General features: G+C 39.3%; 3 protein-coding genes across 15 annotated transcripts in view; 2 read left to right on the forward strand and 1 right to left on the reverse strand.

Annotated features, from left to right (window-relative positions):
- Nucleotides 1-1641: 1641 nt before the first annotated feature.
- On the forward strand, nt 1642-15993 carry DNAAF4 (dynein axonemal assembly factor 4). Of its 2 annotated transcripts, none has more exons than XM_050968671.1 (9): nt 1642-1890; nt 3650-3797; nt 5355-5488; nt 8013-8250; nt 9105-9250; nt 10789-10898; nt 12051-12204; nt 13245-13350; nt 14968-15993. In XM_050968671.1, the coding sequence occupies exons 1-9, from the start codon at nt 1768-1770 to the stop codon at nt 15075-15077; spliced, it is 1269 nt and encodes a 422-aa protein (XP_050824628.1). In that variant the 5' UTR covers nt 1642-1767; the 3' UTR covers nt 15078-15993. The 2 variants fall into 2 exon arrangements, with proteins under 2 accessions (XP_050824628.1, XP_050824629.1); XM_050968672.1 differs by having other exon boundaries at nt 8013-8247.
- A 2220-nt stretch (nt 15994-18213) lies between these two features.
- On the reverse strand, nt 18214-22908 carry PIERCE2 (piercer of microtubule wall 2). 4 transcript variants are annotated; one of them, XM_050968687.1, is made up of 2 exons: nt 22689-22908; nt 18214-18825 (listed from the first exon to the last, which is right to left on the reverse strand). In XM_050968687.1, the coding sequence occupies exon 2, from the start codon at nt 18814-18816 to the stop codon at nt 18463-18465; it is 354 nt and encodes a 117-aa protein (XP_050824644.1). In that variant the 5' UTR covers nt 18817-18825; nt 22689-22908; the 3' UTR covers nt 18214-18462. The 4 variants fall into 4 exon arrangements, with proteins under 4 accessions (XP_050824644.1, XP_050824643.1, XP_050824642.1 ...); XM_050968686.1 differs by having other exon boundaries at nt 22729-22907; XM_050968685.1 differs by having other exon boundaries at nt 22651-22907.
- A 69-nt stretch (nt 22909-22977) lies between these two features.
- CCPG1 (cell cycle progression 1) overlaps nt 22978-27302 on the forward strand; it is a 56734-nt gene continuing 52409 nt past the window's right edge. For 2 of the 9 annotated variants that reach the window (XM_050968660.1, XM_050968661.1), the window contains exon 1: nt 22978-23154. The gene's annotated coding sequence lies outside the window, so the exon portion shown is untranslated. The remainder of the gene's footprint in view (nt 23155-27302) is intronic. The other 7 variants (XM_050968664.1, XM_050968666.1, XM_050968657.1 and 4 more) reach the window with 5 other exon arrangements.

Consider the following 27302-nt stretch of genomic DNA (forward strand, 5'->3'; position numbering starts at 1 on the left):
CCCAATACTTGGGTGGATCCCTGCACCAACTCAGAGCTCAAATGCAGTTAACAGGACTCTGCCCAGGCAAAATCAGTTGCAGGATAAGGGTCTTCTAAGGCCTCATTCTTGCAACTGGCTCTTCACAGGCACAGGGATCCACAGAGCCCATTGCAGGATTCACAAAAGTTAATGTGAGCATGATTTGCTTAACTTAAGCCCGGATTCTGCAAACAGCTTCTCCTTATACACTTGTGATTGGTTTTGAAAAGCTTCAGCTATCACTCAATTGCACCTGAGAGAAGCTTGCCTCATTTTAAAATGTTTAAAAATCCTGGAAAATCCACAATTTAAAACTAGTACTCCAGAATTATTTACCCAAGTTAATTCCTAGGGTGACTAGATGTCCCAATTTTAGAGGGACAGTCCCGATGTTTGGGTCTTTTTCTTATATAGGCTATTCTCCCCTTCTCCCCTTACCCCCTCCCCCTTGCAGCCCCTGTCCTGATTTTTCACATTTGCTGCCTGGTCATCCTATTTGTTCCCCAGCTACAAACTACATGAAACAAAAAAACCACAAAGTACTGGTGCCCCTGATTCTCTGTTCCTGAATTTTGTGCAGGCCTAGAAGGCAGGAAGCTAAAATGGTAGTTCTAGGCTCCTTTGCACATCATGGCAGGTTTAACTGATTTATTCTTGGACTCTCCATAGGCCTTCCTCAGCTGAAAATAGCCAGAGCACTGTGTGCTCAGCTCAGCCACCCTCTCTTCCCAGTGTGCTGGAAAATGCAAAGAGGAGGAGGTGATAGAGTTGAGCTGTCTAAGCTTTTGGGCCAAGCCAGGAACTGGAGCTGGGGGAATTCCCTGTGGGCCAGTCTCACCCGCAGTAATGCACAGAGGCCCCTGGCAGAGCACAGCTTCTGGCCCTCGGCTTTTCTCAGTTCCTCTGCCTGAGGCGAGACGGGACTTTTAAGGGGCTACGTCAACTTCCAACTGACTCTGGTTGATCTGAACTTTTTGGAAAGACTTGGGCCCAAATGTGGTTGCTGAAGGGACGGGACCTCTCAGAGGGACAGCCTGCGCCTTTCAGAGCGTGGGAGAGCAGCTCTGTCCCCTGGCTTGCGGGAATGGGGGTCTCGTACAGCAGCGGGCGAGAGGCCTGCTGGGGTCGGTCTGTGTGGAAAGAGAGAGACCTGAACATGGAGCTGGAGCGGGTCTGAGGCATTAGAGACTGAAGAGTTTCTGCCCCAGAACCCTTCACAGGTGATGCCCCACCAGGCTTTCCTCTGGCGCTCCCCTGAGGGTGGGATGATGCGTCTGGTCTAGGGTGACCAGACAGGACGTATAAAAAATCAGGACAGGGCTGGGGGTAATAGGTGCCTATGTAAGAAAAAGCCCCCAGAATCAGGACTGTCCCTATAAAATCGGGACATCTGGTCACCCTAGTCTGGCCACGCCGGTCATCACTCCCTAGCCGCCTGCATAGGGGCCTCATTGCCAAGGGCTCGCCTGCACTCACGGGCAGCCAACAGCACCTTGCAGACTACAAATCCCGGCGTGCAATATTCCCAGAAGGGCGGGGATAGCCCAAAGTCCCAGCATGCAACGGTGCCCTGCCTGGGCAGAAGTCCCCCGCAGTAGAGCCCCCTCCCACCGTTCCTTTCCGTTTACGTAACAGCGGGGCACCACTCAGGCCTGGCTCCAGACCCGGAAGTGCTAGTGGGAAGGCAGCGGAAAGTCTGAGTTCTCCCCTAGCAACCGCTGTAGAGCGCCCTTAGCAGCGGCGGCCATGCCGGTGTGGGTGCTGGATTACAGCTGGCGGCAGACGGACACTGCTGTTTTCCTCTCCGTGCCGATGCGGGGTGTCCGGGTCACCCAGGCAAACATCTTCTGCACTGACCAGTATCTGAAGGTGGGGCGGCTTCTGCCCTTCTCCCTCGCTCCCAGCCTGAGCAAAGCCATGCCCTGTCTTCCCTACGCCTTTCCCACTCGCCTCTTCGGGGGAGTCCTAGCCACCGCCGACCTCCCTGTGGGTCGGTCTGGGCAAGAGGGCAGCGCCCCTTCTGCTTCCCATCTTCCCCACCCGCTGGGAATCCCTCCTCCCGCCTCCTTTCCACTCTCATCTCTCTGTCTGTCTCTCCTTTTTGCCATAGTGTGGCAGCAATAGCAAAGGGAACGCGAGCAACGATTCCTGATCGCTGCTGGGCACAAAGCCTGCCAGAGGTCAGGGTTTTGTCGCTGATGCTCTTCAACCTGTGCTATCAGGCGAGCAACCCTTTCAGAGAGTTGAAAAGGATTTGGAGGGGAGAGGTAGAATAGAATTCGTTAAAGCAGGAAGGAGGAGCCTTCAGACTTACTATTTTAAGGTGGCAGATGTCTCGCAAGCACAGTGTTTTGTTATTCTTCAGCACAGACAGATGCGACTGCCCACCACCGTGTATACGTGGATGCTTGTTGACAGATACAGACATTAACCTTTGGGAGCTATGTTGGTTTATGCTACAAATATGACATATTATATACATAAATGAATGAATTAGACAAGGGAAAAGTGATAGAGAGGAGTTTGTCTTCCCCAAATAAACTACAATTTATGGGGGAGAAACCATTAAAAACTAAATATTGATTCATAATATAACAGTATTTTTGTTAAACTGACCTATGATAGGTGACTGGGGAAATATTCTTCAACCACCACTCCTGAGTATCACACTTTAACTACATGTAGTGATTGTTCTGGGGTTGTCCTTTACCTCCAAATTTTTCTATTATTGCCTTAAAATCAGATATACGGTAGATTCAGGATTTTAAACCAAACTCCCATCAGTTAATGATTTGTAATCCATTGGTCAAATTTCCCACTCGTTTACAGCTCTGCAACCCTGTGGTTTATGCAAGAAAAACCAAGGGCAGATTCAGGCACCTTTTTGGAGAGATTTTCAATCACTGGGTGGTAGGCACTTAACTTCCACTGGAAATCTTTCAATGGAAGTTGGGCATCAAACTGCCTTTTATGTCTTTTAAGAGTTTCCTTTACTGTAACAAGAAGAAAAAAATACAACATTGTAATTAATGCAATAATTACTGGGAAATTCTGCATACACTTGTAGTTTGTAGTAAACTAAATCTTTTTCTTAAAAAGTAGTTGTCAGTGTCCCATGTTTCTCACTGTACTTTGCTGGGTGTTTTTTTTCACATGATTGCACTTTTTGTGAGTACAGTATATGTAATGAAAATTGTAAAGCTGCAACTAGTGTTACAAAGTAATATGTTTTATTACTAGTTTTTTGTATTGGTTAATACCATAAGTATTTGCAAGCAAATAATAATTTGCATTGTCATTGCAGCTCTAATTCTTTCATTGTTATTTGGCATGTCACACTGTATACTAGAATTTGAACTCATTTATAAATATTAATATTTTATTGAGACAGGTTAAGTTACTGTAAATGATCTCTTCTACAGCAAATTTCAGTCTAGTTGGTGGAGTCTCTCACTCTTCCCAGCTGTTATGATTTTCTTGGTTTATTACAAGAAAACATTTGCTAAATATTTAAAATATACATTGGGGATTTATTATTTAACCACAATCTTATTAAAGATTTTATTTAACAACACACTTTTAAAAAATGAATACATATGTATATTTATTTGCTATTTACATTTTATAGGTAAATGTTCCTCCATTTTTATTTGAAGCCATTCTTTATGCTCCGGTTGATGACACTAGTAGTACAGCAAAGATCAGAAATGAGACCATTTTCTTCACTTTATATAAAAAAGAAGTGGCCATGTGGGAATCCCTGGTTATGGAAAATGGTAAGTTGTCTGCTGTGGAACATAGACTGACTATTTAAAAAAACAGGCAAAAAACCCCAAACCCTTTCCCCACAAGAATTCATAGATACATGAAGTAGCACATTGCAATTTTTTTCTTTGTAACAAAACTCATGCATTTCTTCTCTCTCCAACCTCAAGCCCCAGTTGAACAGAATAACAGAAACACACACACACCAACAAATATAAACCTAGAAAATCAAAGTTCAAAGGACCTTAACTCTGCCCCATTAGAGACCCCTTGAGAAGAACCAGAAACTTAGGCAATGTGAGGCGATAGCTAACACACAGGCTACTTCCAAATGTAAGAACACATTTTATTCAATTGATTTATTCTTAATGCTAGAGTGTGATTCCTCACTGCCATTTCAATGAAAGTGCATCTTTCAGTTTCATCACAAATTCTAAGGACTTTGTGCTTGTGAAGAGCCATTTGAACTCCACAGAAGTATACAAACTTGCCTTTGGGATAAATAAAAGAAAACTTTCTGCACTGATCTCCAAACGAACTTTTGCTTCCAAATATATAAGTATTGTTGGAAATTTCTGGTTTATTGTATTTAAAATTGCCATAAATAGTCCATATACACACAAACAAATCTAGGACCAGAAATGACTATGTGGCAGGAGTATGGGTTTTGGAAAGGCAAGGGATCACATTTGATGTCTGAGATAAGTGTATAAAGCTAATATCCTAGAGATGACTGCAGACTTAAGGAAAATAAATCTGAGTTTTCAAAACTCATTTTTGTAAGGTTACCTGTTATGTAGTAAGTGTGGAAGTATATGTGGTGTGGAACATGGAATGTTGGCAATAGCATGGGGCAAAGTAAAGGTTGTTTGGGTGACTTCAGCTGTGGGTGTCCATATTTTCCAATGCTTGGGGAAGATGGTGTTTATGAATCATTTGGGGGCAGAGAAATGTATGTGTGTGTTTGAAGAAAACTACCAGGTTTTCTTGAGGTTTTTTTCTCTCCCTGAAATACCGGGAACCTTAGATTATATAGATAGATATCTCATTTCACCATTTTCCATTCTTGCTGATTGCTTCCTTTATGCATTACAATTATGTTTGACAATTAAAATAAATTAGCTTAACTTTTGTTATAGTTGCTTTCTGTGTCTTGTACTGTGCAATGTTTAGATAGCAAGCTCTGTAGATGAATATTTAAATCCAAACCAAATAATTCTTTGTGATAGTTAAAAGGAAAAAGAAACATTTCTACAGATTATAGGTCTTGTGGAACCTTGTTATAAAACATAGTATTTGTGTTTAACTGAAGTTTATATTGTCTCTTTTAAAGATGTGATTAACAGAGGGTTGCATTGTGCAGGAAAGCTTATGCTCAAATAAATGTTAGTCTCTAAAGTGCCACAAGTACTCCTCATTCTTTTTGCTGATACAGACTAACAGGGCTACCACTCTGAAATTTTTGCCACTCTGTCTCAGATACAATAATTAAATAAATTCTGTTCTCATGTACACAATGAATAACACATGAACCTCAGTCTTAAATTTCTCAAATGATTTTCTTTCAGGTGACAAAGAGAAAATGCAGAGAATAAGAGAGAATGCTGTCATAAAAGCCCAAGAGAAGGCAGATGAAGAGGAAAAATCAAAAGCTGTTACAAAACGAGAACATAAAAAATTAGCTCTGGAGGCCACAATGAAGGTAAATTTATGTGCAACTCTACAATAATTAAATACAAGAAATATAATCTTAAGTAATTACCAACTAATTTGACAGGTTTGGGGTTAAATATGTTGTTTAAAAATATCTTTTCTAAAGTAGTAATCTTTATTAAAAGTGGCAGGAGAGTTTGTATAACTCTTAATTCTTCTTTTACTTGTAGTTTGGGTATATCCATTGTGAGGTCTGGAAACCATATAAAGGAAAACAATTACAAAAAATTATGAAAAAATTAGGACTGTCAGCACATTATATTATAAAATGACTTTTTTTGTGAGATCAGGCAGGTGTTGGTATCTAAAGTGGCACAAAAGGTAAGGCGAGCTCTATATATGGATTAAGCAATGTAGATTCTAATAAATATTTTATTCACCTTCATTCTGGAATATAAAATTGGGAGTATGCAGCTTTTGCACTACTGCTCATCCTTAGTCACTTACCTCTGTTCTACAGTGCTTCCACTCACAAAAAATGGTAACTTTAACATGTCTTTATTCGCACCAAATTGCTCTTCTGCATACCACATGAAATGACCATTTATGTTAACTTTTTGTGTTAAGATATTCATAAAATACAAGAGGACTATGTTCCTGGCTTCCTCTCTTCAGAATAATTCCTTATAAATATGCTAATCTTGGTTATTTTTTTGTGAATCTATTTATTCATAGATTCCCAGTCCAGAAGGGACTATTCTGAACATCTAGTCTGACTTCCTGTACAACTTGAGTCATAGAACTTCCCAAAAATAATTCCGAGAGCATATCTTTTAGAGAAACATCCAATCTTGATTTTAAAATTGTCGTTGATGGGTACTCCATCGTGATCCTTGGTAAATTGTTTCAATGGTTAACTTACCCTTACTGTCAAAACTTTATAGCTTTTAAAAATATATCAAGCAGAATCTTAGAATTTTCAAGATTGCATAAGCAGGAATCATTTTCAGCGTCAGGCAAATGGAGTTATTTCTTGAGTAGAAATGAGGCAGCTATTTTACAGAAGCATCTAAATTTCAGGAGAAATGGGAAATTAAGAATAACGTATTCAAATGAAACGATATATTTTACAGCTCTACATTTCCCTGAGATACTGAGCTGAAATATGGTTAGGACACTGGGGTAGAACCCTTACTCTCTTGAATAGTGCCATGGGATCTTTTGTAACCAGAAGTGGTCAGAGGGTATGGCTACACTTACAGTTGTACAGCGCTGGGAGTTACAGCTGTCTTCGTACAGCTGTGTAGGGAAAGCACTGCAGTGTGGCCACAGTGACAGCTACCAGCGCTGCACTGTGGCCACATTTGCAGCATTTGCAGCGCTGTTGGGAGTGGTGCATTGTGGGCAGCTATCCCAGCGTTCAAGTGGCTGCAACGTGCTTTTCAAAACGGGGGTGGGATGGAGTGTGACAGGGAGCGTGGGGGAGACAGAGAGAGTGGATTTTTGGAGCTGACACTGTTCTCAGCTCCCTGCCTTGCAAGTTCTAAGGACTGGAAGATACACAGCACCTACCTTGAATCTTTTTAAAAGTTTTGACCCCTTCCCCCACCCCTCTCTTATTCACTAAATGCAAATTATGCACTCCTAAATAGCCTTCAGACCACATAAGCAGCTGCTCAACACGGACTCCCCTCTCTCCTCAAGCAAACAGCTGTGAACATTCCGAAGCAATTCCCCTGCCTCCGCTTGCTCGCTGGAGCAAAGAGCAGCTGTGGTTTTTTTTTTTTTTTTGATAAGTAGCTCCGGGGAGCTCAGAGTTCAGCCATTCTTCTGGTTTGTTGTGAGCAGGCATTCTGGGATACCTCCTAATACCCTGGAGGCCAATAACAGCGCTTTTGGTGGCCACACTTGATGAGCAGCGCTGCATCACCAGCGCTGCAATCGTTACACCCCAAGCAGACCAGGTGTACAGCCAGCGCTGCAGCCAGGGAGTTGCAGCGCTGGATGTGCCTTGCAGGTGTGGACAGTTACTAAGTTGCAGCGCTGTAAACCCACCACCAGCGCTGCAACTCTCCAGTGTAGCCAAGCCCAGAGACTCCATCAAAAGGATGTAGCAGCTCCAGTAGCAAAGTATTCCTAAGTATCATGCTGGAGGAGCGGTCCATTACTGAATTAAAGAAAAGAATGTTATATGCTAAGACTCTACATATTCTTTGTGAGTCTCCCACCAAGTACTATAAAGCAGACCAAAGTGCTAAGAAAAATGTAGGTTCTTCAGAATAAAACAACTCAATGAGCATCATGCTTTTCTAACTTTTTCTAAGCCTGCCCCTCTAGTAGTGATATTAAAATAGCTCAAGGCATATATTTTTCAAGGTCTGTGAGTTATTTTAAGTATGAATAGGTATAAGTCAATCAGTTTCCTCCTTTTCCAACTATTTGTCTAGAATCCCTCAACTCTGTATATAATGTCACATATTAATAATAGTGGGAAGATACTTATGCCCTCTTATTTCTGTTCTGCTCATTTTCACCAAACATTACATGTTCTGATAGTTCTGCAATTCAAACAGCTAGAAGAAACAGAGAGAAAAAGAATTGAAAATCTGAAAGAAGAGGAGCGAAAGAAGGTCACTGAGGAGCTGGAGCTATGGAAAGAAAAGCAGAGAAATGAGGAGAAACAAAGAAGGGTACAAAGTGAAGAGAAAATACGTAGAGAAAGGAAACTAATAGAGGAGAAGAAAAAGCCAGAAATAAATAAAACTCTAAATACAGGAACTTCCAAGGCTAGAAGTATACCTACAAGAGGTGGTATTTGTGGAATAAAGTTTTACTTTTTTTTGTAACCGAGATACTGTGCTGTGTTAAACATTCAATTCTTAAACCTTTCTAGGCATTTCTGGTATTTTCTACCTTCATATCTAGGTACTGAACTGAACTAGATATTCTGCTTTTTGACTCCATTTGGTTTAGTCTCTTGTTTACTTGCTGTCAGTGTGTTGAGTCACAGATAAGGGCAGATTATGGTTCTTAGCATTTTTTTGATCCTTTCTTTCCTCCCAAGCCTCTCAACACAATGCCCTCTTTTTGGTGTGTGTAGAAGGAGAGGTGGCATTATTCTTCATTACAAATAATACCATTCCATTAAATGCTTCTGCTTAATGCTAATTTAATAGTGATTTCTAAACCATAGATGTATTGGATTAAAACAATCTTCTCTCTCATGGAACAGAGCTACCAAGTTCCTGATACAAGCGGAAGTGCCTCAAAACGTTAAATGATATTCAGTGTAAAATATACTGCTAAATGATTGGGTGACTTCTGGATATACCCTTCAGTGTAAGCCCCCATTTTCCAAACCCCAGATCCGTCTCTGTATCTGAAATTCATATGATTTATGTGAAACTCAAATTTTACAAAAATTTTGTACATCCCACAGGAATTTTACATGCTCTGAGTTTAATTGTGTATGCAATATAACCATTGCATAAAACAGCACAATTTAATGTTTTTAGAGCTATTCCTTCAGGATACAAAACAGAAAAACTTGAGGTGTACTTCTACTTTATAAAACTCAAAATTAGGTCTACTTGAAAATATGATGGGAAAAGAGAAAATGAAAAACAAATTTGTTTTCTTCTGTTGTTCTATTTCTATCTTTGCAGCTGGTAGTTCTGGAAGTATATTTTCAGAGAAGTTAAAAGAAGAATCTTTCCCTGCTCCTCGATCTGCTGGTACTATTCAAATTAATTTCACATCTCGGGTGTTTCCTACGGCTCTCAGAGAATCCAGAGTAGCAGAAGAGGAAGAGGTATGGATAGTTTTCCATTTTTTGAGGGTGCTCTCGCTGTACTCAGAGGTGCTTGTTGTGCTATTCATTCATGTAGCCATCTACAGTCTATAGGAATGAATCTTCTATTGCTTTGCTAAACAAAGCAGGGCAGCTCACATTTTGGTAGTAATATTGTTGGAAATAGAAGTTACAATGTGAAAGTCTTATTCTTGACATGAGACTGATAGAGCTTTACCAATCTTCCTGTCATTTCAGGAAGTCATATGTACTTCTCATTTCTTTGTTGAAATTAGTTTAAACTAGCGATATTGTGAACAATTGAAATGGTCACTTCTAATTTAACTGAGATATAAATATACTCTCTTCTATACCTCCTGTGGAGTAGTGCTAATCCACCTTTAACTTAAAATAGTTATATCCCTTAATATCCATTTCCTGTGGTTGTAGAGTGCTGAATGTTGCTTTGGTCCTTCCTATCATCCTTTATATATTTCTTTGAGTCCTGTTATATAAATTCCAGGTTTGTATTTCCTAGGAATTTCCTGCTAAATATGTACAGGTTGCTAAGTTAGTTTGAAAAGTAAACTATTCTATATCACTGATCAATTTTTCCATCATGGATGAACTGCAAATTGAAACTTTGGTTGTACTGTGTAATAGGTCTATTATAGCAGGGAAGACAGGACTATAAATTGAAGTCACTGAAGTAATTTATATTACATTTTGGTGTGTAAAAACAGTCACGTTATTTCTTGAAATTATATTTTTAAAAGAAACACAACTGTACCAAGTTATTGTAATCACCTTGAATATGCACTATAAGTAAGGACCTACTTAATTAATGATATTGCAGAATTGTGGATCCTGCAATATTTGGCTTCCACTGCAATTTCGATAGCAGGAGCCCCACCATGCAGGATGCTGACAGTGGAACCCCCAGGAAGCTGACAGTGGGTGCCCCCCTGTTTTCAGCCCCAGATGGCTGCTGAAAAGATTACTCTTTCCCATTGATTCCTCAATCTTATTTATGTGTAATATTAAAGTAAATGTTTCCAACTAAATTACTTTTCACCTAAGATGTGATCACTCAGATTTACAAAAATAGCTTTTTTTATTTTAAACTGTTTTAAAGAATTATACATTTATAGTTGAATTCCATACCAAATTTCATTTCACATACAAGGATAAAATGCATTCTGTGGAGTTAAGATTAAACTAGATTATGACATTTTTTGGTCTAAATTCACAATCTGTTCTTTGGGACTCTGTTGGATGAGCATTGATACATTCTTCTTTGTAATCACAATAGATAAACAAAAAACAGTTTAGTAGCCAGGCAGTACTGCACCCGTGCTGCTCATTTAGAAACAAAATATATGAGAAAACTTAGAGCTTTTCTTGACTCAACAAGTAGGTGTTTCTACCAAAAATGGGATAATTTTTTTTCCTGGATAAGTAAGTGAAAGGATGAAAGCAAAATGAAAACCTAAATCTCAAAAAGTAAATCCTATAGAAACAAAATGCTAACATGTTGCACACACATCTTCCTACCACAGTGGCTGCATAAGCAAGCAGAGGCTCGTAGAGCAATGAATGCTAATTTTTCTGAGCTGAAGGATTTAAATGAGGAGGAGAAGAACCCAGACTGGTTGAAAGACAAAGGAAAGTGAGTTAAACTCATTCCAAGATATGCTTACAATCATGTATCAGAAACATAACTACAAAATGGATTATTTTTAGGAAATTAAATGTTGATTCTGTTTTTTAGTGTAGAAAATGTTTAGTTTGTATGTTACCCTTCCATGTAGAATTTTATTTTCCATCATTTGTTTTCACTGGATGATTTACAAATAATATATACACCCATATTTGAGTTCTAGGAAAAATGCCTTATAGTGAGTGTGTGGCTAGCGGATAGTGCACTGTATTGGACTCGGAAGACTGCTCTGCCACTGGCCTGCGAGGTCACTGGCCTGCTTAGGCAAATCACTTCCCTCCGTGTCCATGTGTAAAATGGGAATAATGATGTTGACCTCCTTTGTAAAACTCTGCAATCTATGGATAAAAAGTGCTATATAACAACTAGATGGTATATTAACATTATTCTTATAATATGAGAAGCTCAATCTATTTCGTTCATTTAAGAGAAGGTTAAGAGGGGACTTGATCATAATCTATATGTACCTACATTGGAAAGAGATTCCTAATAGCAGATGTCTCTCTAATCGTGCAAAAGAGGTCCAATGGTTGGAAGCTGACAAATTCAGACGAGATGTAAATTGCGAATTTTTAACAGGGAGGGTAATTAATCCATGGGACAATGTACCTAGTGATGTGGTGGGTTCTTGATCACTTGAAGTCTTTAAATCAAGACTGGGTATTTGTATAAAAATATGATAAAGCCCAAATAGACATTTTCAACTTGATGCAGGAATTACTGGGTGAGAGTCTATGGCCTCTGTTATTCAGGAGTTTAGACTAGGTGATCGTTATCTGAGAAAAGTCTGGCATTAAAGTCTATTAATCGTCTGCATGATATCTGTGGAAATATGCTCTGCTTTTCTTGCTCTTCAATGCTGTTACCTTCCTTTGTCTTAAACTTTTGTCAACCTGGCTGATAACATGAAGTTTGAGTAGACTGTATCTACATTGTTTGTTATGTCATCCAAAAAACATCAGAAATGATCAGTTTTTAATGGAATTTTTTTCAACTTGTTTGAAATTGTTAGTTTAGTGCAAATTGTTTACGACAGGTAGGCATTCTCTATTGTATTATGTTTTTCTTTGTTTTAAAATGTATTTTTTATTATGTTTTCAGCAAAATGTTTGCAACAGGAAACTATCTTGCAGCTGTAAATGCCTATAACCTGGCAATTCTGTTAAATAATAAGATTCCAGTACTATATCTGAATCGTGCTGCTTGTCACCTTAAATTGAGAAACTTGCACAAGACCATTGAAGATTCATCTAAGGTATAAATATATTACACATAAAGTAGATTTTTACAGTTAATCTCCTTATAACATGGATATGATATTAAACTAACGTATCACTAATTTTTCTGTCAAACAAGAATGTAAATAGATATGGACACTATATAACAGCTCAAGTTAGATACACTGACAGTGATATGTCAACATTTTGGATTGGTCAGCTCTGATGATAGATAAAAATGACTATTAAAGGGTTGGATTAAAGGAGAAATGATTGGCTAAAGATGGTTTCAAAATTTTTGTTTATGCAGTGTAATTGTACAAGTTGGGACTTGATAGATATAGTAACTCTATTTTTAATAAAAGAATAGTGCCCTTCAAGAAAAGAACATAAACAGATATACTTACTCTTTTAAAAAAACTTTTAGTGACAAAGGCTTATAGAATATACCCACATACATTTCATAATCTGTCATATGGTTCTGCACAGTATGAAGAAATAAAAAAAACCTTTTCAAAGATTGCTGGAATGTCTCAGTATTTGCTCAACCACTGCTTGTGGAAAGACAGAAAAACTCTGTGTTCTGTTATCTAATAGTGATTCAGCACAACTTGTACTGTTTTTTTACTTAGTTTATTTAAAAAAAACCCAACTAATTACATGACACACATGGATATTTTGGAAAAAATGGTCCTCAAAATCATTGTTTTGAACTAAGCACTCCATGAGGCTCTAAACTTGTTTTTCTTAGTGTCTGTAGTAATGAGATGAATATTTTGTTTGTAGCACTACTAGTGATATTGGACTATGATAATGGAATATATTTGCTGTTTGCAAATAATCGTTAACACTTTATGCATCAACCTAAGATCCAGATTTCCTATTGTGGGACACTTTGCACTTGTAAAACTGCACTTGTGTTTTCGCACTTGCAAACAAATTGTGAATGCAAATCTTCGTGGTTATACCACAAACCAGGTGATTAAATGAGAATGCAAATTTTTGTGGGTGCAGTTGTATGTGTAAATGGGAGGTTAGGCCACAGAAAATCTGTCTCTAACTATCTTTATTTGTAAAGGCACTAGAATTACTGATACCACCTGTTCCAGACAATGCTGATGCTAGAGTGAAAGCTTACGTGAGGCGTGGGACAGCATTTTGTCAGCTGGAATTGTATGCTGAAGGTAAGAATTCAGGCTCTGAGTCTGCAAACTCTTATGCATGTGTTTAGAATTACATGAGAGTAATCCTCATATGCTTAAATCTTTTCAGTATTGGGGCCATAATGTTTAAAGAAATTCTGTTTTTATTGCTGATATACACAGATGTATAATATGAAACATTACAGTTAAATAATAAAGTTATGTAATAACATTACAGTTATATACTGCAAAAAGTGAAAAAACTTAAACCCCCAAATTTTTCCAAAGATGTAAAAATATGAACTGTAAATATTTTCTTATGAAGTCATCAGCAACATGTCTTTTTAAAACATTATTTTTATTCTGAAATGTATAAATTTTTGACAGGTAAAATATTTCCCTCTGTATTTGTTAGAAAATCTGGAATAATTTTGTGTATCTATTGAGCTTTCTAATAATATGCCGTTCTTATCTCACAAGGAAAAGTTAAAAATGAGGGAGAAGGTATAAAGTAAATTTTTAAAATGCTGTTATTTAAACTTGTATTCTTTTTCCTCTACTCTGGTCATGTCCTCTCCTTTTGAATCATTTTGTTGGCTTTTCTCCTACTGCTTTGTATCCAATTTGAGACTATATAAACCTTTTCACCACTTACATTTGTTTTATAATTTCTTATTCCCCCTTAAACCCATTACAACCTTTGAAACTACTCTATTCACAGGTTATGGCTTTGTCTGCACTAGCAATTCTGTTGGTAAAACTTCTGTGAGTCAGGGGTTTGAAAATAAACACACCCCTGACTGAAATACATTTCACCAACAAAAGTGCTGGAGTGGACATTGCGATGTTGGCAGGAGAGCCTCTGGTTGGGGCTGGTTTAATTTATGCTGTCAGGAGAGCTCTCTCCTGACAGCAAAGAGTGGCTACACAGGAAACTTTACAGCAGCACAACTGTAACCTTAAAACTGTACCATTGTAAGATCCATAGTGTAGACATAGCCTTAGTTTTCTTCTTGCATTCTCAGCTTCATGCCTTCCTATATCCTTTTTCTGCTCTTCAAAACCCACTTATTTCAGAAATATTTCTTATTTTCTTCTCAATAATCACTGCATCATTGCTTATCTGAACAGCACATGTGTCTATTCTAAATTAAATCCCAATCCTGCAATCAAATCCATGTGTTTGGACCTTAGTGCCTGTGTGTGTACCTAATAACTTCAGTGGAGTACCACAGAGACTCAAGTCTCTGTCTGTGCAGATCCAGTTGCAGGTTTGAAGCCTTAGGAGGTCAGGCTGTTTAGAGCAAAGAATGTGACTAAATGAGTTTGCAAAGCACCATGTAAATATATAAAAGGTTCTGTTTTTGTTTTAGAATAATGTTTTACGTTTTAATAATCATTTAAGATTTTAATATAGCTGTGTGATATTTCCATTAAAAACAATTTTAAGTCTTATGAACTTATTAAATAAATACTTGCATACAGCCCAAAGTTAAAGACCATATTTTGTTCTGCTCCAATCCCATTCAGTAAAATTATCTGAAGCTCCCCAACCTTTACTTGCATATAACTTGGGGAAAGTTACTTCCAACTAGTTATTAAAAAGTATATATACTGTTGTATATAGGATTAATAATTTGCTTGCTGTATTAATATTAGGTCTCCAGGATTATGATGCTGCTCTCAAGATCGATCCTACAAATAAAACTTTAAAACAAGATGCTGAGAAGATTCAACATATAATTCAGGGAACTGCACAAGATTCTTAACAAAGTCTATGGAATCAGGAAAACACTTATTTCAAATTCTGCCTAAGCCAGTGAAACCACCAGACATCTTGTTGCTGCACTCATCCCAGTTATAAAATTGGGTAAAAGAGAAGATACTTCTCAAAAGAACTACTATAATTTGAGTAAATATAGTGCAGAAAGAGAAGTAAATAATACACGTTTTATTTTCTTACCTGTTTCCAAAATTGTCATTTGTTTTCTTTGTATGAAATATTGGCTAGCCTGAATAACAGAACATAATTTACTATATTTAATTTCAAATCTGTTATTAAGCAATCAAATGTAGTCTCATGGATTTTTAAAACAACTTCAGTGGTTAGTCAACATTAACCATGTTCATAGTTTTGCTAACAAAGTTAAAGTGCTAATGTAGAAACGAACAGCTGTCAGAACCATTGTGAAATCAGAAGCCATCCAATTAGAAATATTTCACATAGGACTAGAACTTACATAATTGTATATGAATTTGCCCAAACAACCCTAAAACACTTTCTTAAAAAACTGGAGACAAAATTTTCAGCTCCCATTGAAGACAAAGTTTTCACAGCTTGGTGCCTCTCAAAATCAGGCTATGTATTTAGGTGCCTAACTTTGAATTTAGGTGCTTAACATCAGGCACATGACTTGGAAAATCTTGGTCTGGAGAGGGTTAATATAATTCTTGTAAAATGCAGTAAAATATTATTTGAGTGTTAAGCAATGTATATTAAATGTTTCTAACCCATTCAAAAAAATTTGACATATATTGATTGAACTGACCAAACAGTTATGATGCAATTGTAATTTTGTCAGTATTAATGCATTTTAAATGAAAAACAGCAAGTCTGCTGTTGGCTAAATACATATGTAGATCTTTTATTTCATAATGGCATTAAATTAATGTTGTTATAAAGTGTCCTATTAATGGATCATTTAAACCTGCCAGAATCTTAAGGTACATCTACACAGCAATTAAGCACCTGTGGCTGGCCTGGGTCAGCTGACTTGGGCTTGCAGGGCAGTGGGGTTCTAAAATTGCTGTGTAGACATTTCGGCTTAGGTGGAGCCTGGGCTCTGGGAGTTGTGGTTGTGGGAGTGTTGGGAATAACAGGATAGGAGCTTAACTGGCCCTGTTTGAGTCTAGGGAGCACCAACAAAATACGACTATCTTCCCAAACCAAGTTGGGAAGCCCTAGAGATGAGGAAAAGAGGAGAAGCTGAGAACCAATAACCAGTTGTGGATCCCTGATTCTCCTGCAGTCCCAGAGCAGGTTAGAGCAGCCTGGAGATTGCCTTAATTTGTGCCAACTGGTTATGGTCCCTAAAGACTACATCCCAGCTGGATATAGCGAGAGCATATTATGCTCAAGCCACTTTCTCCCTGCGCCTGACATGCTCCTTTCCACCCCAACATGCTTCCATGCTGCAGCGAGGGAAGCACTGAAGCAGGTTACACTTGTTCTGTGCCTCACTGGGACTCTCCCATGCCCGGAGAATCCCTAAAGGATATGTGAATGGGTTCTGCTCCCTTTATGCCATCTGCATTGCTTAAATGGGGTGGAACAAGGCAGAGAATCTTTTCTGAAGTAAAGCTTGGCCCTTAGGCTGAAAAAATTGGATCCCACTGGGTTTGTTAATGTGGTCTGGGATACTGTTATACCTATTTTAAACTTTTGACTGTTATTTCTGAGTATGCTTGGCATTGATGGCGAACAGCTATGATGCATTACTTGATCTCATTCTGAATTTCTTTCTTAGGTTACTTATTTGTTCCTGATTTGACACTCTGGGAATTTTATGCAAGAGGGTCCTGCCACTCCTTAGAACCAGTAGTAGACATTATATTATGCCCTCTTTAAGCATGGTGAAGCAGCTCTGCATAATGCCTCCCAGTTCTCCCTGTTTGTTATCCGTAATGCAGGGCTGTGATTAGCATTCACCCATTTTTGCTTAAATTTTAACTTTTTGTTTCTCACGTATTCTGAATGCCACTTCTTTGGGACCTAAAGACACGGTTACTGATGTTCACAAGGCATTATCTGCCTAAAGTTTTCATTTATTTTGTGCATTTTTTCTCTGAGCTGTCTGTTCCATACAGTGAATGTTTTATTCCAGAGCATGTGATTTATATTTAATCTTTTCTTCAGACTATATTTTACATGAGGACAAAATGAACCATACTTGCATGAAATTCCCAACCCAACTTTTAGCAGCCCTCAACCCAATCTCTATATTTGTGCCTTCAAAGCCCTTATTTATCAAGCAAACTTGTGTACCTAACAAAGATTTTTATGAGTGAATTCCCATTTACCCACTGCTAAAAATATGGTCCATCCATGTTTAAATATAGAAGGTCAGTTACTTTTGTTTTCATATTTGTGTACCCGTCAGTTTAAATTAGTATTTTAAGGTACATATTGTAACAGTACCTATAGATTAAAACATTTGTCTCACATGCAAACCTCAAATTAAAGGGCTGTACATGGGGGAAACTACATTGATGTTAAGGATAGATGGCATCCCCCCTTCAGCAACTCAGAGACAGTGTGCATAGGACACTACATTACAGCCAGTTGGTCGGCTGCAAACTGTTGCATCACCTCCCTCAGACTTGTCTTGTGTTCCAGTCGATCAGTGCATTTATCAGATCCGCTGGCTGTTATCCTGACCTATGCAAAATACTTTCCCCCATGTTTTGTGCAGAAAGTTTACTGCTGAACCTCTTCTCCATGCAGAACTGTACCGTCCCACCTCCCCTTTATGCAAAAAACATTGGGAACAGCTTTAAGGTTTTGACTTTCCTCAATTGTGGAAGGAGTTGCAGAATTTGTCTCTGCATAAGTTGCACAGTACAAACACTAAGACTGAAGTAGAGTACAAACCTGTTAAAGGACAACCTGCTCACATCAAAGTTATATTTAAGACAAATTCTGCACTCAACTTACCCTCTTGGCTTCCTTGCGGTTGCAGGTGGTGGAAATATGTGCAGAATCTGATCAGTTTAAAAAAAATAGTCTGGCCTTGTAACACGCGTTCTGACACTTGTTTTGAACATTAACCTCAAAGATCTATCCTCTTGGGTGAATTTCTGTTGCACTTAGCTCTTTAATGTACAATAAGTGTTGTGTTTAACACATTCATTTCAAGAGATATTCTTTATTTCTGTATGGGTTGATGCACAGAAACGTATTAACAAATACTCACTTAAAATATTAACAATTATTCACTGTTTGATCCTTGTAGTAAAAAAGTGTTTATTGTAATATATATTGATGCTTTACTCCCAAAATGGACAACAAAAATAACAAGCCTGCGTTTTATTTCCCCAAAGGTAAAATGACTAGTTCTTTCAGTAAATACATCAGAAAAGTAAGATAGTACAATTTTACAGAGTATGCTGCATATTTGGGTAGTCATATACCCTACTTCTGTCAATGGCAGTGTTTATATAATTATGTTGAGTCAAACCACAAGTTAACAAATGTTTTGTAAATGTTTCATCCTTTGGATGGTAGGTACATGGTACCATTTGAGACGTAGGTGGTATAGCACCATATTCACTCGAAGTTGTTTTAAACAGTAAAAGCTGAGGGTTTGTCAAGAAATTATTGGTGGTGAGTGTCTTTGGGTCCAACATACAGGAAAACACAGGATTGCCAGGATTTGCACAGGAAGGCAGTTGAACAGATTTGATTTTCTCATTGTTGGTACTCGTTGGTAGCATCTCAGCAGAAGTCATTTTCTTTTCCTAATTAAGAGATAATTTTAATGAGTTAGTTCTCTTTATAAATAACAGGGAAAATAATATTTCAGTTAGATTCATATTAAATCATTGTTTTTATTAAACAAACAGATATTAGGAATCTGATCAGTACATAAGTATATTATTAGTTTAATTACTTGTGTATGGAAAGTAATGTGTTTCCTGAAGGAGAAAGCTGCAGGGAAATTAAGCCATGAAACTTGAAGGAATTTTTCCCAACTTTCACAAAGTTTTGTTGTATGCTTCTGCAGTGCACTGTACAGGTCACTTACGTATTATTCAGTTATTTACGTGGATCCAGTTACTTTACTGGTGTGTTATTTTAAAGATGGTAAGTAGGCAAGCTCCAGCAAAAAGTAGCACAGTGAAAAGAGGGTTATGTAGCATGCGAAACCCATGTTTAGATTCAGATTCATTCTTTCACTCAAATCTATAACACCTCAGTGAGTTAGATTTGTGGGTCGGAGGAATAATAATGCTAACACTTACAGCATGTTGCAGCTTCATTATAATAATTCAGAAAGATTAATTTGCACAACGACGGGACTAAACAAGCATACTTTAATGATGCTTATATTTGTGGGAGAAGCGGGGTATTTTGCATAATTCTAAACTTAGTCCTAAAGTTTTACATTTATTTTTAAATGGCTTGATTCCAAATAAGTGTAATTTTGAAGTAGTCTAGTAACTTGCTGATACAATCCTCTGTAGGCACTGAAGTGAAGGAAGGGCTAATTCACATTTTTGTTTCTACTATTTCTAGTTTTCTGTCAGTTTAGAAGAGCAGCATTTATAACTTATATTGTGGAGGGCCTACTATATTGGAGAGGGGACAGAATTTTTTTTCAAATGAAATTTTAGAATGTGTGGAAAATTGCAGAGACTTGATAATCCTGGAATATTTAAAATACCATACCTTTCTCATATCCGTGGACATAAGTTTATTTGCGAAGGCTCCATTCCATAGTAAAGAGTACTCCATAGCATTAAATAATAGTAATTGTTCATTACTAACTAATGATTATCAGCTGTGACATCGTGGCTATTGTCCCAGCCAGCCATTTGCTTGAATTATAGCATTCACTAAAGTTTAAATATATCTAGCATTAGTGTTCTTTACTGTCTCAAAAAGAAAAAAAACAACATTGTAGATATCACTATGGAACATTTGGAAGAAATCTTTTCCCTTGAGACAGAAGGTTGAGTTCAGGTTCCATAGACCAGTGGTTTTCAAACTTTTTTTCTGACAATCCAGTTGAAGAAAATTGTTGATGCCTGCAACACAACGGAGCTGGTGCTCAGGGTTTTGGGTGTGGGAGGGGGCTGAGGAAGAGGGTTGGGGTGCAGGGGTGAGGGCTGAGGGATGGGGCTGGGAATGAGGGGTTCATGGTGTGGGAGGGGACTCTGGACTGGGGCAGGAGGTTGGGCTGCGGGAGGGGGGTCAGGGCTCTGGGTTGGGAGTGCAGGCTCTGGGGTGGAGCCAGGGATAAGGGATTTGGGGTGCAGGAGGGGGCTCCAGGTTTGGGGGGGCTGGGTTTCGGGCATGGGATTGGAGTGCGGGCTTACCTCTGGTGGCTCCTGGTCAGTGGTGCAGCAAGGGTGCAGAGGCAGGCTTCCTGCCCATCCTGGTATCAGGAACCGCGCTGTGTCCCGGAAGTGGCCAGCAGCAGATCCAGCTCCTAGGCAGAGGTGCGCAAGAGGCTCCGCATGGCTCTTGCCCGCAGACATTCCTCCCCTCCCCCCAGCTCCCATTGCCTGGCTCCTGGCCAATGGGAGTGCAGAGCCAGTGCTCAAGGCAGAGGCAGCGTGCAGAGCCCCATGGCCCCCCATCTGGGAGCTGGATCTGCTGCAGGCATCTTCTCGGGTGCAGTCTGGTGTCAGAACAGGTAGGGACTACTAGTTCTTACTGGCTGACCGCCAGAGTCCCTGGGAGCTGAGCAAGGCGACCCAGTGCCTTGCATTCTGGGTCATGATCCAAAGTTTGAAAACCACTGCCTTTTGTCTTATCCCTTTGTCTAATACTATTCTGATTCTATAATTCAGGACTAGACAATTGCTAGAAGTGGCAGTCCTTGAATGAGCTATTCTAACCAAGCTCTCACATGGCTGTCAAAGGTGAAAGTTCCCTCATGTTTTCAAGTGTGGCAGTTTATTCCAATGCTTAAGAAGTAATTCTTCTGCTCTACTCTGCGCTAATTAGGTCCCAACTGGAGTACTATGTCCAGTTTTTGACACCACATTTCAGGAAGGATGTGGACAAATAGGAGAGAGTCCAGAGAAGAGCAACATAAATGATTAAAGGTCTAGAAAAAATGACCTAGGAGGGTAGATTGAAAAAATTGGGTTTGTTTAGTCTGGAAAAGAGAAGACGGGGTGGGGGGGAATAACAGTTTTCAAGTACATAAAAGGTTGTTACAAGGAGGAGGGAGAAAAATGTTTTTCTTAATCTCTGAGGATAGGACAAGCAATGGGCTTAAATAGCAGCAAGGTCAGTTTAGGTTGGACATTAGGAAAAACTTCGCAACTGTCAGGGTGGTTAATCACTGGAATAAATTGCCTAGGGAGGTTGTGGAACCTCCATCATTGGAGATTTTTAAGAGCAGGTTAGACAAACACCTGTCAGGAATGATCTAGATAATACTTAGTCCTGTCATGAGTCCAGGGAACTGGACTAGATGACCTCTCAAGGTCCTTTCCAGTCCTATGATTTTATGATTCAGCAGTCAATGGTCAGCCGTAGGCATAGGGCTCAATACCAGTGCAACTAAGTATAACTAAACAAGGTGGGGTTTGCACCCTGATAAATTTCTCAAGTTTTGAAAGGTTTGGTATTTTCTTTGATTTGCCTTTTCTAACAAATATGTAACTTGCATATTAACTCCTGCCTACTACCCACAAAAAAAGCCTCACTAAAACAAGACACTCTACTGTACACTTCTCCCCCTAGGGAGAGGATGAGAGAACATGTATGGCAGATGTTAGTCATGTGGTTTAATGCATGACTGGCAGGTGCTCTGATACTATGGTGATGTGTGTGGTATAAGAACTGATCCAGAATTGTATTAATTCATTTTGATGAAATAAGTCATTCCAGCCTGGTGACATTTACAGGTTCAGCTGACCTGAAGAAAAGCTCTGTGTAAGCTCAAAAGCTTGTATTTTACCAACAGAAGCTGGTCCAATAAGTTATTGCCTCACCTTGTCTCTCTAACATATACATTGATTAGTTTAGATTAAACTTTAGGTGCAAGTGGGATACTGTCAATTTTTAAAAATTGTAAACAAACCATTTATTTACCTCTGCTGCTAATACAATGGTAGATTAAAACTGGCAACACTTTAAATATCCAGTTTACTTATCACTAATCTTTCCTTGTTGCATTCCTTTCAGATGAGCCGATAAGATGGCATGAAGTCTGTAGTTTACACAGCCACGTGCACTGTCAAGTTCCCCGAGCTGCACTGGCTGTTAAATATCCGTGCCCACTGTCCGGCATTAAAAGTAAGTGCATGGGAATGTCTCGTCTCCTGAGCCGATTCTGTAAATGCCTGTTTTACATAACAGGGATATTTTTAGCCCTTTCTTCCCCATCTTTAAAATGCTTCCCGGGAGCTGCACAGCCGGGACTTGGCGAAACAGCCAGGAACCCAGCTGTCACGACACCGACTTTACCCTCTCCCGCCTCCTACAGCTGAGAAATGGGGCCTGTGCCGCTGGCTCCGGCGCTGAGCCGAGCCGAGCCGGGCCGGGCCGGGCCAGGCTGGACAATCGCTTACAGCGCCGGCAGCGGGGGCGCGGCCTCACCTCACCTCTCAAGCTCTGTGACGAACAGGCGCCAACTACCCACCGCGACAGGCCGGGCCGGCGCGCGCTCTGCCGCTGCTTACCGCGGTCCGCCTCAGCCTGGCCGCCGCTGCTGCTGTCCAAGGCGCCGCAGCCGGGCTCCAGATCGTGGCCCCAGCTCTGCAGCGCTCAGGCGTCGGGGGCGTGCGACGTTGCCATAGCACCAGCCCCTCAAGGAGCCGCTGACGGTTCCTTTGTTGACAAGCCTCGTTGGCCTTTGACCTCCGCGCCCCCGCCCCGCTGCTGCGTGGGATCAGTAGTTCCCCTCGGGCTCGGCCAGCAGTGAGTGAGCGGGGAGCGGACTACACTTGCCAGGGTGCTCGGGCGCCGCTGCGATGCGCAGGCGCCGCTTCCCCTGCTGCTGGTTGTTTGTTGTTTTGTGAAGGCATCAGGAGCTAGCAGCGTGAGCTCGTGGTGCCCCCGTCCCTGGCTGGCTGCGGCGGGGGACGCCGCCGGGCCCGATCACTCAGGTACGAGGGGCCGCTTGGTCGCGGGAGGGGGGCAGGCGAATCCTCCCTCTCTTCGCTCTGGAAGCGCATCTCGGCTTGTCCCTCAGGCGATGGCGCGACTGCGCCACCCGCTTCCCGCTGGGCTCCCTAGTGCTAGCGCTCCTCGGGGGCAGCCCCTCAGCTCCCTGCCCGGGAGAGCGCACCTGCAGCCCCCTCCACCTTCTCGGTCGGGCCCCCGGTGTGGGGAGGAAAGGGCCCCTTCGAGCGAGCGCCGCGGGCAGGGGAGCAGATAACGGGCGGGAGGCAGGTTTCTGTGCCTGAGCGAGAAGGGCCCTTGCTGACCCCAGGCTGCCCCTGGGTTAGGCAGCAGGTTGGTATTCAGACGTCCGTGCTTTACGTGGTAAGCGCGTGTTAGAGCAATGCCCAGGTAATAACGTGTTCACTTATATAACTATTCCTGCTGTCATTTGCTGTGCTTTCTAAGGATAAATGTCAGCTGTTGGGAAGGGGGGTTCAGGATGAAGAGAGCGAAGCACTTCTGTTGGCAAAGGGCAGGGCCATCAGAGAGAATCCCATCGGTGTACTACTCTGTGTTGGGTGCTGGGCACTTTTTCAAGAAAACAAATGTCCTCTGCCATGTCTGCCAAATGGTGCTGCGTTTAATTTAGTCTGCTTCATCGTGGTTAGATTTAAATAAGAAATGGGATAGCAGGCCACCCCTCGTGGTGAATGGGTATATGCATGTTTGTAGCATTTACAGCTGAGTGCAGGAAGAACTTGAATTGCTTACCATATTGGTCAGTAAAAGGAGACACTGTTTATTACTTTAATATATCTTATGTATGTTCAGTCAAAAGAGAAATTGGCTCTTAGATATTGAATATTCTGCATTATAATTTCCCAGCTTCCATCTGTTTCATAATCTCCATACATGCTTGTAACTGATGCAATGTATTGTATTTCATAAATGATGTGATAGTTTACACTGCTGAATGTCACTTAAGTTGTTTTGGCACTAGTCTACTTTATCTGTAGCCAAAACGTCATACTCATGAGAGAAAAAACAATAATATATTAGTAGAGCACAAAACCTAACATAGAGATTATGTTTTAGTAAAGCAGTGCACGTGCACAGACAGAACTGTGTGTTCACGTCATGCCCTGAGAATTCAAACAACACTAATATCACAGTACAGTAAGTAAATTAGCATTACAAAATTGTGAGTTGTCAGAAATCTTTTCCTAGAAATATGTTGATCTGAGGAAGCTATTATAAGTGCTGTTATAATAGAAGATGCTTAGTAGAAGTAATATAAATTTGCATGAAGATCCTGCAATAGCATATTTACCTTTGTTATAATTTATTCTGAGACTTTTTTTGTACAATAGAAATAAGATATTCATGTAGAACAGAATCCTTAGTTTTCCTAGTTAAAAGTGGAATATAATTAGCTATCATAAATTAGTTCCTTTTCACTGTTAATCATTTAATTCTTCTTTGTCAACATTCATTCAGGTTTTTCTGGTCTGACAGGTCTTGTTTCAAGATGGAAGAACTTTGGAGTTATATGTAGAATGAAATTATTATTATGCTGTTTAAAGTTGGATATCTGTTTTATTTCAGCACTCAAATTTTGGTGAATTGGACATAGTATTTTACATTTCTGTTCTATTACCAGTAAGAGGCAGAAGTCAATGGTTACTAAAATCTTTATTTTATACTCTGAATATTTATTCCTCTATTAACTTTAATGGAGCTGCCACATTGTATACAGTGATGTGAATAAACTGTTTTAAATGAGACTGTCAAATTTGCTTACAGCAGTCAAGACACTGTAAAATTAAAATATATATATTTAATAAAATGAATTTCCTTTTACTTGTGTCTAAATACTCCTAAGATTAAAACTAGAAGAATGTTATTTCTTTTACTCAGTTTTCCTTTTCCTTCATATCTCTCTACACACACACATTTCTTTTAATCTTGTGTTAGATTTCATGCCATTACAGGAGCTTTATCTAGTGTGTACCATGTAATTACTTCAAATGGCATTGACTGTGCAGTTGTGGAGAATGCAGTCAATTGCATCATAACTTCTGCTGCTGGTGATGGAGCAGAATATTTTTGAACATGTTCTTTCAAAACAAAAGAACCAAGACTCTGGAAGTAGATAGAATAATTTCTACTTAATTACTGCGAACAAAATAGTAAAAAGACAAAAGTAAAATGATAGCTTTGTCACTACTGTGCAACGTTTGGAAAACAATTACAATATATTACATTTCTAGGTAATCTTGGTTTGTAGGCAAGCTGCTAACATAAATCATATTTTTCAAAAAAGCATCCATCCAATTTTTTGAAGATTATGCCCAGTGTATTTTAATTATCTTGTCATCATAAGAAGCTAAATGTTTTAAAGTAGTTGGTTATCACAAACAAGAATAAAATTACAGTAGCTTCACTGTTGATACCTTGAGTATTGAGGTCTGATCCAAAGCCCATTGATGTCAGTAAGAAGATGCCAATTGACTTTATAGGGCTACAGGGGAGACTCTCCAAAGCCTACTAAATTGTAAGTTCTTTCAGGCAGGAACTGTTGTTTAATATGTTTCCTTCATTGCCTATCATAGTGGAGTCCCAACCAAGCTGAGGTGTCTAGATAGTATCATAGTATAAATGTTAAATAACAGTAGTAGTAATAGATGAATGAAAGACTAGGTACACAGCTTTCTTAGAAGGTTGTAATACAGTATTGATAAAACATACCATGTAAAAAGTTTTTCTGTTTCTGTTTTTATGGGGCTGTCATCTTAAAAATAACACTGAAATTTATCTATTATTATAACACCTCGGCTTACAGTAAATTAACCAAAATAATAAAAAAAAAGATTTTTCAGACTATGTACTTTGTGCATCTTGTAGCACGTTGTGTATAGTCGTCTTCAGTCTTTCCCCTGTTCACATGAATCTTTCACTGGAGAGGGAAATACACAGTTTTTAAAAATAAGAAAATGTAATTTTGAAACCACAGGAGGACTGGGAGGGTCAGCAGCCATAGAACTTTAAACTGCTTTTAATTATTTTTTTTTTTTTAATTTACTAGATTTCAAGTTGACTGTGTCCCTTTAAGTCTTTTAGTGGATGGTAATGGCTGGACAGTTGGGTGATGAACTTCTCCAGTTCTTCTGGTTTTGTACATTAATATTTTTAAAAGATCTTTTTGAACAGGTATTCCGTGGATGATAATCATAAAACTGCACTAGATTCTTTATACAGGCTACTTAGTGTTAGGCTGTATTTATATAATTTAATAACTATTTTGGGGGGGAAAAAAGAAAATACTGTAAACAAGAACACAGTGACCTTGCTTCTCATGTTCTAAAATGTGATTAATAGCTTTATTCCTCTTATCTGTATTCTAGAAGGGCACATATAAAATAGAGAGCAAATACTACATTTTATAGCAAGTTATGTTCAGTTGGTCCTGTAACTCCTCCATAAGACTGACTCTCTGGAATCTACGCAGAATTTGGGGTGGATGTAGGGAAGCTCCCATCTCCCTCCAAAAAATATTCTGCACAAAGTGTCAGTTTCTTGGAAAATCTGTGAAGTCAACCGCATGGATTTCCTGGCTTCTTTGCCATGATTTGGGGAATGATACAGCACAGAATTCCTTGACAGTGAAACTTTGAATCAAAGGTAATATATGTAAATTTTACTATAGAGACATGATTGCAAGACGCAGTACAACCCTAGTCATTCATAATTTTGCTGAATAGATTTTTGTCTGATTTTTAAGAACATAAGAAAGCATCTAACTGTTACATGGGAAATGCAAGAAAACCCTTTTTAAGCAAACATAAAATGTAAAGTTGAATGCAGTGTAGTGTATAACATATGAATCCTTTCTGGGGTCTTCTGAAGCATATTGTGTGTAGATCTTTTGAGGATTTTTTGTAATTGAAAGAAGTGATATTTCATACAGCTGATTTAAGACCTGATACACAGCTCACTTTGGTCACTATGTGAATAATATTTCAGAAAATGAGATGTTCTCAGAAGTCTAACCACATTGTAGATGTAACACTATTCTCTCCTCCGCCTTTCTCTGACAGCTTGGCATGTAAGTCTGATGACTATTTGAGAAATAAATGGATCAATTTATGTA

Source organism: Gopherus flavomarginatus, chromosome 9 (assembly GCF_025201925.1).
Source record: "Gopherus flavomarginatus isolate rGopFla2 chromosome 9, rGopFla2.mat.asm, whole genome shotgun sequence".
Classification (NCBI taxonomy): Eukaryota; Metazoa; Chordata; order Testudines; family Testudinidae; genus Gopherus; species Gopherus flavomarginatus.

Excerpts from the sequence above, each read along its gene's own strand:
- DNAAF4 (XM_050968671.1), top strand. The coding sequence starts at position 1,768 with ATGCCGGTGTGGGTGCTGGATTACAGCTGGCGGCAGACGGACACTGCT. Across the intron at positions 1,891-3,649 it reads GCACTGACCAGTATCTGAAG|GTAAATGTTCCTCCATTTTT; the intron begins GTGGGGCGGCTT and ends TACATTTTATAG. Across the intron at positions 3,798-5,354 it reads ATCCCTGGTTATGGAAAATG|GTGACAAAGAGAAAATGCAG; the intron begins GTAAGTTGTCTG and ends ATTTTCTTTCAG.
- PIERCE2 (XM_050968687.1), bottom strand. The coding sequence starts at position 18,816 with ATGACTTCTGCTGAGATGCTACCAACGAGTACCAACAATGAGAAAATC.